General features: G+C 34.8%; 1 protein-coding gene and 1 long non-coding RNA gene across 2 annotated transcripts; both read left to right on the top strand.

The window, feature by feature from the left end:
- Positions 1 to 2,799: 2,799 nt before the first annotated feature.
- Positions 2,800 to 4,223, top strand: LOC126965162 (uncharacterized). Its single transcript, XR_007729484.1, has 3 exons — positions 2,800 to 2,871; positions 3,164 to 3,253; positions 4,102 to 4,223. It is a non-coding gene; the product is annotated as an uncharacterized LOC126965162 (long non-coding RNA).
- An 808-nt stretch (positions 4,224 to 5,031) lies between these two features.
- LOC126964980 (striatin-interacting protein 1) lies at positions 5,032 to 8,346 on the top strand. The gene has a single exon (XM_050808355.1). It carries the CDS (start codon positions 5,213 to 5,215, stop codon positions 7,685 to 7,687), a length of 2,475 nt encoding a protein of 824 aa, XP_050664312.1. The 5' UTR covers positions 5,032 to 5,212; the 3' UTR covers positions 7,688 to 8,346.
- The last annotated feature ends 3,691 nt before the right edge of the window (positions 8,347 to 12,037 follow it).

Raw genomic sequence — 12,037 nt, 5'->3', positions numbered from 1 at the left:
ATTATTATTAGTATTGTTGTTTTTATTTTTATTTTAAACGCAATTTAAATAGCCCGCATAATTTTTCAGAACGTTGCGCATGCGCAATAGTATAGACTTCGTTCGACAAATTAAACAGGTGTAATTACTTACATAAAAAAAATCCAGGTATATAACGTATTTTTTATAACTACTTGTGATTGATTGAAATAGGAAAAAAAGCCAGATATCATTATTTCAACAGCCAGGTTGAAGTAAAATTTTCTTAAAATTTATCATAGATCAAACTTTGGAGACTGAGCGTTTGGAGATTAAATACAACAACTGCTTGAGTAGTATGAAGAATGTGAGAAATATGTGGAATATATTTTTACTTCAGTTACACGATATATATACAAAATCCTTAAAACTAGTTAACGAATTACAATTATTGTTACTTAAAAAATATTTACAAATTAAGAAATTACACACCAATACTAAAGCTTAGATTTTGACCAATAGTTAAACGTTTAATTCAATAAGAATTGAAAATAATATTATGTGTTCTACCTCGCTCTAAAACTAATGCTATCGCAGTAAGCCGGCCAGCAAGTGCTTGTGTAAGCTCGCGTCGATGCTCGATCGGTGGATGGCACCCACTCCTGTCACTCATTGATTAAAATTGAATGAATAGTGATCGAAGCGCTTTAGTAGAGTACGCTCGGCCTTGCTGTGGGGTTGTGTAACGCGGAGCATATGACTGATCACGTGATTATATCTGCGATCTTCGAGAGAACGTGACGATGCTTGAACTTCGATGAGCTGACTACTGGTAATCTGCATGATTCTATGACTTGACAAAACAATATTTTTTTTGCTTGATTGTTCAAGGACTAACGACGAACAAACGAATTAGCAAAAAAATCAATAAAGTTAATTTTCTCCCACCAACTTAACAGAGCTCTTCTTTTTTACTCGTTTCTGTAATCAACATAACTTGTTACCTACCTAAGCTAACCTGCTTTCAGAATGTAAGGAGACAGCAGACCTAATTTTATTCTTCAATGAATTATATATATGCATAACTCGTTGAATGGCAATTACAAATAAAAGAAAAGTATGGTAAATTTTGGATTGAACCTTAATAAAATTGAGAAATGTGAGATTTATGGGCCTAGCTGCAGTAACTGTTTTTAAAAATTATATGTATAGCACAGACGTGAGCACAGAACACTTTTACTCAACGTAATGTTTAAATTCTCTTTGACTTTTACTCTAACGATTTATAGCCATGATTATTGTCGACAAAATCATAATTTAGTTAGACAATTGGATTCTAATATTTTTAAGTCTCAATTATTCCACATAATGATGCTAGTAATAAATTATATGATTGTTCATTGTAGACTGTAGTTTGTGTTTCAATTATTAGGTAGAGAGATGAGCTGTTGACTGTTGCCAATTTTTGATTAACTCACTTTTCTACCTCACATGAAAATCCTATTCATCAAAGCAGGGTGAACATAGAAAATGCATAGCTATATATTATGTATTACCGCGATTGCCAATAAAAGCACTCTGTCATCCGTAGACTAATTAGTCTACGCTGTCATCTGCAGGGGTGGGACAGTCGCCTTAAAGTGACGTTTTCAGAAAACTGTAGTGCCATCTGTTAGTTGGCCCCAAAATTAAAGCTTTTTCAGCTGTCACTCGCTTTGAAACCTGCCCACTTGTCATAAAATGGAGGCTACTTCTAGCGTTTGCGTATGTATGTAGCTCTCGTGTTCCATTTTGCATATTTGTTGGTATTGAAATCGAAGTGTAAGTGCGTCGAGTCAAGCCTTGTGTTCCTCCGCCTTGCTGTTGCGAATTCACTCCAAAAATCTCCTTATTCTGTGAATTTCTACTTTTCGTGATAGAGACACTTTTGTTTGTGGAATTTATGAACTTTGGCGTAATGCCGAGACGTTGTGCTTTCGGTTGTGCGCTCCGTGGTAAGTAAATTATTCTCTTTAATCTTAACAGTATAGTTTATTGACTAATCTTGTGATAAATAAAGTATCATATAAGGTTGGTTCTACTACCAGTCCGTAGATTGAATTTGCAATCATGGTTAAAACTATTATAAACATACCGGTTTTCTGTATCTTGCCCCAAAGATTAAACTCGAATCCCTCACATCACCTTATGTCAGACTTCAGACTCCCCCTGACTTATATGGTTTAACACACTTAATAATAATTGACAGCTGTGCTGGCTTCTGACACCGTTTTTATCAAGAGAAAAGTCAATATATGAGTCCAAAATCTAATAGTAGCCCAATGGTCATAACAGTAGGTTATCACAATTTGTCCGATGGCTTTAATAGTCACTCAATTTATTTAATAATATTGTTTATTATTTTCGGAGATTCCAATGCATCATTTCCCAGATGCTGTAAAATTTCCTGAGCAGTTTAAAACTTGGGTCAGTCTTGTTGGTACAAATCCTGAAACATGTGATATTGAATATTAGAAGATGAAGTGAATTTGTGATGTACACTTTTCTGACAGACACAGAAATCGTAATCAACGGCTAAGCACACTGGCAGTTCCGATGCTTCATCTGCCTGGTAAGTCCCCTAATTTAACACATATTGAGTTAATATTCGATTCTATTCCTTATTCTGTCAGATTTAGTCACACCACTAAGAATCTTTGTTGAGTTGATGGTTTTTTTTGAAAGTATATTGTATCATTCTAAAAACACCTGATTTTCTTACAGTTGTGATTACAAAATTCAATGGTTGCATTTCTAGCTGAAACTGGTTCATTATCAGTGTATATTTAATTTAATTATTTACAGAGCCGTATGTGAGCAACTTTATTTTAAAAAAAGCATCAACTACAACAACATTCCAACCTGTGGCTGCAGGTAAAATTCACATATTTTTTTTAAATTTGTTGGCTATTATTAATAATAATTAATATATAATTAATGATTATATTTTGTTTTGAACACATACCAAAATATAATATAATATATTTCTATCTATTATACACAACTAAACCATAAATAAAAACTAAAACAAAATTTTATAATTTTGAAATTTTGAATTGATGTTTGAAATTATTTGAAAAGTATAGTTAAAATTCACTCTGACAAAGTGGGCAACAAACTACATAAGAATAAAAAATAATTAAATAAGTATTATTTCCAATTTCAGATGCATCTCAACAATTTGCTTCAGCAATGTGCTTGATGCTGGAACATAATTATAGTGTTATTAGCAAGCCTAAAAGAACAGCTGGAAAAGGTATTAATATTAATATACTAATATTACAAATGGGAAAGATTCTGATTTCTTTTAAAAATATTGTTTTTATACTTTTTTATCTAAAAAGTGCTGAATAAATTTGTATGAAATTTGGCATAATTTATAATCTTTTGTCTGGGTGGGCAAAGTAGTTCCCTCATAGTCTTGGAGCTGGGGACAAAAATCAGCAAGATTTTTGTAATGGCCCATCATTTAATTTGTAGTATGTGAGTCAGCATAGTAGCACACCTGATGATGGCGGGCTTTGATGTAATATTACAACACACATAAGAAATTAAACATAATAAGAAATTCGATAGGTTTTTATTTAACAAACATTAACCATAAATGTGACAGTAATTTTATAACAGCAGATTAATGCATGACATGACATAAGACTATTTAGCCAAATGTCTTTTTTGATGAAGGCTGCATTGGTACCTGATAGGATTGAGAACAGCTAATGTCCGTGTGGGAACTAAATTTTGAATATATTTTTATTCATTACTAGCTGACCCGACAGACGTCGTGCTGTACATATTAAATTCTTCTTCTTATCAAAACCTTTACTGGACTTCCAAAAAAAATTCAAGACTAAAATTAGCCAAATCGATCCAGCCATTCTCGAGTTTTAGCAAGACTAACGAACAGCGATTCATTTATATATATATATATATATAAATGAATTGCTGCTGTTTACTTGTTGCTATAATTAATCAATTATATATATATATATATATATATATATATATATATATATATATATATATATATAATTGATTAATTATATATAAAAACTTTAAGACTGAATCTACTATACAATTTGTAAATGAAACATTCTTTCACAGATCTAATGGCTCCACAGCGCACAAAGATCAAGCATCTTCAAGCAGAAATATCGCGCTTGCGAAAAAAAGGACAATCTTTCAAAGCAAGTTTAAAAGGTGCTGAAGATTTGTCCAGCAGCAATGTGTTTCACCATTTAAAACCAGCTAAACCAACCACCAGCTAAATTATTTTTAAGTTGTTGCAAGCATTGCAAGCATCAAAAAACCCAAAAATGATAGAAATAACAATGAATAAAAAAAGCAAAAGAATACAGTACTAAAAAAAGGGTATGTTATCCAAATCAAGAATTAGAAAATTGCTTCCATGACATTCAAAATATAATAACTGGGATCTTAAAAACAGATATACCCAAAAAAAATATAAAAAAGCATATTATATAAATAGCAGATGTGATGGTAGATTATCCTTTTAATTGCAACACACATAAAGAAAAGTTGAAACAATATTTTAATAACACAACTATAAATGTTATTTTGTATAGTTGGTGCAGATCGATCAATCGAATTTTGTCCGGAAAATTAACATATGTGGGTGAAGACGAAACAAAAACAGCTGCCCAACAATATTACGATAAACATAAATATTATAAAAATAAAAAATAATATGCAAACATTGATTTTTATTTCTCCCTCCCAATTACCTCAATAACTCATACCAACACTACTCAATCCTATCCTTTATGTTCTATGTTGTAGCAAAATTAAATAACTAACTCTACGCGCAATTTCAACATGGTAAAAAATTGCAATACCTACATTAAAAAGTAGAGTTAGTTATTTAATTGTGTCACAACATTAAATATTAATTTTATAATTTCGAGCTTTCGGAGCCAATTTCTAGATGGCGCTAGTCGTCAAATAGACAGCTCATAATGCGTAGAGAGGGCTCTCTTTTCGCTATATATTATTATACTCTTTGGTCATCTGTGATGAAGCTAAAAAAAATTGCGAAATCATAAAAGTATATTTTTGGGATTTCATGAATCCTGCTGATATTCCTATCCTTTCTTATTCCCTTCATACCACAAATGTAAATTTTGAAAATGTTTTGTTTTGATCTGAGTTTAAACAAAGTCTAGTTTATTTATAAAATATAACTGGTAGTCTGGTAATGGGAACAAACGGCAACGGACGCCGAGGCGGCGCACCTGATGATAATCGACGCGCAAAATTGTCCGCATTTCGACGCCCAATGGAAGAAGGTGATTGTGCTAACGACATGGAAAGCCCTGAACTGGATTTTGTTTATGATGATTGTGATACTCAAGCGAATGAAATAGCGGAACTATATAGCTATACCGAGCATCCTGAGTTTCAATTAAATGTGAAGGCTTTTGAAGATATTATGGAACTGCTTAATTTTCCACCTAGTTGGCAGAGACTCACTGAAAACCAACGTCGAGATGTTATCCTGACATTGATGGATCACTTGGATATTGCAGATAGTGAAATAAGAATGAGAGGCACACGCTGTATATTATATTTGGCACAAGGATGCTGGGCTGAGATGCAATCTGATGCTGAGCAAGCTCATTGGGCACGAATTAATATTTTCATGCTATATGAATTGGGTGTGTTTTCAGCATTTGTTGAATTATTGAATCTCGAAGTTGTTAGAAATAGTTCTACAGTTGCTTCAAGAAAACTTACAGAATCGTTAGCTGATTCTACAAACTTGAGAGTAATTTTATCAGTACTTTATTTGATAACAGAGCATATGAGAACAGAAAAAGAGAATAAAAATTCAGAGTACTCAAATTTAGTACAATTATTTAAAGAGGAATTGGGAACTCCATTTGGTGATGAAATATTACCTGTTAAGTTATTAAGTATGGTAACTCATCTTTGTGCAGGAACTAGTCCACATTTCCCTATGAAAAAAGTATTATTATTGTTATGGAAAATTTTGTTAGTGTACCTAGGAGGCTCTAAAGAATTGAAAGAAAAGAAAGCAGTACTAAGAGAAAAATTTGGCTTGCCTCCAGTTACAGAGGATACCCTTGAAATTATTAAAGGTATGAGGGCAAGTTCTCCACCTCCAAGTGCAGTTGATATGCTAGAAAATCAAAACCCAGGTCAGAGAAAGCTGAAAGAAAATGAAAGATCACTCAGAAGGCAAACATTCATGAAACAAACCTCCCTTGATGAGTCAGATGAGCAAATTTATGATAAAGAAGAAACTAGCAATGGATCTGAAGATTATCCGATGGAGTTCCAGTCAATGCCATTAGAAGGTGCACAGAACTCTGCCACTAATGATAATTGTACTTATGATGTGTACTTTAAAGAGTTTGATAGTCCTCCACCACCACCCCCACAGCCTAGAAGTCTGCCATGGCAATCAAAAGTACGACAGAAGGATATAGATAACTTCTTAGACAATGTGAGAATCAAATTTGTTGGGTATTCATTACCTGGTGACAGAGTGACAGTTGCTGGTTTACCTCAGCCTATTCACGAGGGTATTGCAATTTTAAAAAAACATATGTATACAAGTCTGTCTGAAATTCAACTGGAAAGGGAAATGGAGATAGCTAGAAGGCCACTCACAAAGGGAGAGAAGGATGTTGAACAAAATGAAACAGAAATTTTGTATAGAGCACTGGTCCCTCACCTGCCCCAGTACATGATAGCTCTGTTAAAAATATTGCTTGCTGCTGCACCTACATCAACTGCAAAATCATTTTCTATGAATATAATGGCAGATTTATTGCCAGAAGAGATGCCTATGACTATGCTCCAGTCCCTCAAACTAGGGATTGATGTGAACCGGCATAAAGAGATAATTGTAAAAGCAGTCACAGCTACCCTTCTACTATTATTGAAGCATTTCAAACTTAATCATGTCTATCAGTTTGAATTCATGTCACAACATTTAGTTTTTGCCAACTGCATGCCTCTTGTTCTAAAATTCTTTAACCAGAACATCTTGTCATATGTTGGAGCAAGAAATACAATACCAATATTTGATTTTCCTGCATGTGTTATCGGAGAGCAACCAGAGTTGACTAAAGAATGCTTAGACATTGGAGATTCATCTGTACCATATTCATGGAGAAATGTTTTTTCCTGTATTAATCTCTTGCGGATTTTGAATAAACTAACAAAATGGAAAAACGCAAGAATAATGATGCTAGTTGTGTTTAAAAGTGCACCAATATTAAAGCGCACATTGAAGGTAAGACACGCCCTCATGCAGTTTTATGTGTTGAAGCTTTTGAAGATGCAAACTAAATATTTGGGTAGACAATGGCGTAAAACAAATATGAAAACTATTAGTGCAATTTATTCAAAAGTACGTCACAGACTAAATGATGACTGGGCATTTGGGAACGATGTAGATGTGCGCCCATGGGACTTCCAAGATGAAGAATGTGCATTAAGGAATAGTGTTGATCGTTTTAATCAGCGACGTTATGGAAATGGTACATTTGACATAGACTTGCAACCAGTAGATACAGATATTAACAGTGTGTTGGATATAATTATTGATTTGGATGAAGAATTTAAAGATAACTATGAGCTTTGGCTGGATCAAGAGGTGTACCATAATGAAATAAACTGGGACGTACTTCTGTCAAGCTAAATGTTACAATGTTAAGAATGTGTCATTAATTTAAATAAAACAGTTTTAAAAGGTGCATAAATATAACTGAACATTCACATTAATTATTTGGTAACATTATATGATCTATTAGGTCGTCTTGTTAGTGTTGATGTTAAAACATACCACTTAATTCTTAAAAAATATTCTTTTTAAAAGTGTCATTCTTGGATTAGTCAAAAAGTTTATATTGTATTAATTTTGTTTCAAGGTTTTGAAGAGTCATAATTGCACGCCCACGAACAATATTTGATAGTTTTGGTTCATGAAATTTTTAATTGAGAGGACCCATCTCTTTCAAATTCATGTCGCCTGAGGGTATAATATTTATATGAGATTAATACTTTTATAGAATTTCTTTCCAGTGACAAATGTACTTTTTACATTAATTATCTTTAAAGAAAATTAAAATAAAATTGATTTTAGTGATGTAGTCAAGTAGAATAAAATAAATTAAGATTTCCATGTAGATTTGTGAACCTATATGTATTGTAATTCACACATGTAGAGATTTTAAAATGTGAATAAAATTTGTTGTTTTAAATTCATATGACACTAAATTTTCAATTTGGCTCATTCATTGAATTATATTATGTTAAATTTTACTTGTAACTGAATAATATATATTAACTATACATAAATGCAGTTTAAATTTCATTTTATGTTTCTTTTATGTAAGTAAGAAACGAGATGAGCAGGATGTTCAGCTGTTGGTAATTGATCTCATCTTAGTTGCACTACAACTGCGCTCATCACCTTGAGACATAAGAAGTCAAGCCTCATTGGTCCAGTAATTTCACTAGCTATGGCACCCTTCCGATCGATACATCATGTAATGCTTAAAGGCAGAAATAGGTGCCGCTGTGGTACCCATAATCTAGCCGTCGCCCGGTGCCTCCCACTGGTCTATGTGTTGATAATATAAGTCCTACTAATATTATAAATGTGAAAGTTTGTATGTCTGGATGTATGTTTGAACTTCTTTAACGCAAAATCTACTGAATAGATTTTGATGAAACTTTACAATAATATAGCTTACACGCCAGAATAACAAATAGACTATAATTTATAAAACTAAAGTGTGAATTATACAAAATATAAAAGAAGTGTGATTGTTACTAATGAATACAACTAGCGCCATCTCTTATCAACTAGCAAGCAAAAGATCAATACAATTTATATGACAAAACAACGTTTGCCCGGTCAGCTAGTATATAATGAAGGGAAGTGAAATGAGTCTAGTATTAAAATTACTGCTGCTAGTCCTAAGGCTGATTCTTAACTATCCAGTTGTCAATATAATATTTTAAATGTTATGATTAAATATCTACGGCCTTACAAATAAAATTGGCATAAAGTTATAACTAAGCATAAACCAAGAATACTAACATAAATACCATTAATTACCTTAAATACCATTATCAATAAATGTTTACAAATAGACATTTTGCTTACGAATGGTTTGTTCGGACGTATAACATTTCCCGCGTTTATTTGCAAGGCAGCTTGTCATTCGGAAAACTTCAGAATTATCATTGTATTGACAGAGTTGTCAACGATTATGTAAACATTTTGCATTTTCTTTGTTTATCATCAGTTATAACTTTATACCTAGTTTATTGTTTAGTAAGGCCGTTAAAGTTTTAATTCTGCTAAGGTTTGTTAGTCTGCATGCAGAATACAAACCCACATCTCTGTCAAGTTAAGGGTTAAATTATACCACTTAGTTAAAAGGTGACCCAAATTCTTTCTTTGCCTTTAGATATTTCTTACTTTAGCCAATCAGCTACAAAAGTCGACGTAGACGTATTCATTACTAGCTTCGCCTGCGACTTCGTCCGCTTGGTTGTGGGTGTGAATATCAATGTGGTTAGGGCTAAAAATTACAATAATGCTTCTCTGTATACGATATTAGATGTATTGATGTCAGAGATCAAAGCATATAGGTTTCTGGGATCGCTCACGCGCGACAAAGCCACATTAAGCTGACCGTGCGAAAAACAGGTTCAAAGTCAAGGCGAAAAACACATCCACACCCGCAACTTTTCCTTCTCCTTCAGCGTTTGTTCTTGGGCTTTAATAGTCATTGCATAGCATAGGCTTCCTGGGAATTGGACCCGTTTGAAAGTAAATGGGAAATTATTGGGAATCATAGGAATTCGAGGTTTGAATACTCTCTCACTTCCACACCCCGTTAAAACCTCTGCCTGTATGACATTTTGCAAATTAATTATTTTACTATTGCAAATGTTTTGGAAGACTTAGATTTCTAATCAGCATTCTGCGTCTTCCATTACCGTGTAATGGAAGACGCAGAATGCAATATAAAATTTCAGCATCTATAGCTGCCACTTGATCGTTACGTGGAGTTAAAATAGCTGCATAACCGTTGCGTTTACATATGCATATGATATGAGATCTCGCATCGAGGTAACTGGCCCAAACAGTTTTTCGCGAAAAAAATAACTTTTACTTCTTCCTGCGGATACAAACCCTTACCAATCTCATTTCAGACTACGAGCTGGCCAATCCAAACGACAAATCCCTACCTCTTGAATATACCTACGCTTCCTATCGCCGGAACGGTGAGCGCGAGTGTCATTGTCCATAAAAATCAAATTTTCTCCAAGAATATGAAGACTAACTCCGTACGGTCCAATACGTGCGAAATGAACAATATTTCTACAGCAGACCTAAAATATAGCTTGTTGCTGCTACGGCTATTTGTCGCCGCCGTCGTTGCACATGTGAATCCATAGCCAGACAAAGTTCAACTGATTCTGTATGGATTGGCAGGTGCGAGTTGGAGCACTCAGTCAGGATCACAAAAGATTGCTGTTGGATCGGCATAGTACGATCCACGCTCCACGCATCACGATCTTGGATCGCCGATCCATTTTGGATCGTTCGGTGTGGATCCGGCTAATTAAGCCTCCACCAAAGCAGAGAGGAGATGCGTTTTGATAACCAATCAGATTTCGTTATTTCCATACCTCCTCTCGGCAAGCCTCGGTGGAAATGGATCAAGCGGAGAGGAGAGGAGATGAAGATGAAACTCATTTTTCTTTGATTTTGTGCCGCGAGCGAGCAAGCGGTGCGGCAGTGCGTAGATGTCTGTGGTTGCATTAACTGTTGTATACATAATATAGTCGGTAGTAAATTAGATTATTTTTTCACTTTTAGTGTTTGTTGTTACTGAAGTCGTTTTTTTTTAAATATATTCAGTTAAGTTTGCAAAATGGATGACGAACATGTTTCCGTCGATAGTTTAAATAAAGAACTAATTGTGTTTCTTCTTCCTCTTCCTCAAGTAAATTAAAATATAACTCATCAGATAAGACTCATGACTGAATTCGAGCTCTCACAGCTCACATCTCCGCTATGCAGAGGTCACTACTCCTCCCCGCTTTGGTGGAAACCGGACCTAAGGCGTTATTTCTTTAAAGCAAACTTCTGCGAAACGTTCCCCTTCCCTTCGCAGTACTCGCCAACGCCGGTCCTTACCATATTATAGTAATACTGGCCTCATCCGAGAATAAATATTAATGTTGTAATAAAATTATTCTCATTAAAAACTCCGTAATTGTAATTATATCATATCGCTGTTTATAGAAGAAAAGGGCAAACTAGCGTACGGAAGACAAACTACCACCTGGTGTAAAGTGGTCACCGCTGCCCACATTAACTTGCAACACCAGAGCAATCACGACAGCGTTGCGGGCCTTTTAAAAGTATACCTACATGCTATTTTTTTAGGTTGTCGTAACGTCCTGGAAATACCGCACTGTGGACGAACGCCACACATCCAGAGGGTGGGGATGATATCCTAACTTGTGGCGTAACGTGCGAAGATGTAATTCGGCGGCAGGAATCAAATGAAGCTGCTTTTCGGAAGATTCCCCGAGATAATCTAATAATAATATTCCTGCCGCCGAATTCCACCTTCGCACGACACGCCACAAGTTAGGATATCATCCTCACCATCTGGATGTGTGGCGGTCCTCCACAGTGCGGTTTACAAGGAGCTTTCTGCCACGTACTACAAAGCTGTGGAATGAACTTCCTTGTGCGGTGTTTCCGGGACGATACGCATTGGTACCTTCAAAAAAAGCGCGTACACCTTCCTTAAAGGCCGGCAACGCTCCTGTGATTCCTCTGGTGTTGCAAGAGAATATGGGCGGCGGTGATCACTTAACAACTTACGCTCGTTTGTCCTCCTATTCAATAAAAAAAAATGCGGTAGAAGACCAACAATGAAGCGATGTCTCTACGCAACGTCATGTGATCCAGTCGTTCAGACCACTGCCACATTGCCATAATATTGCCATTGAT

Source organism: Leptidea sinapis, chromosome 6 (genome assembly GCF_905404315.1).
Source record: "Leptidea sinapis chromosome 6, ilLepSina1.1, whole genome shotgun sequence".
Lineage (NCBI taxonomy): Eukaryota > Metazoa > Arthropoda > Insecta > Lepidoptera > Pieridae > Leptidea > Leptidea sinapis.
The sequence above is the reverse complement of the archived record's forward strand: the minus strand, read 5'-3'. Positions and strand labels throughout refer to the sequence as shown.

Excerpts from the sequence above, each read along its gene's own strand:
- LOC126964980 (XM_050808355.1), top strand. The coding sequence starts at position 5,213 with ATGGGAACAAACGGCAACGGACGCCGAGGCGGCGCACCTGATGATAAT.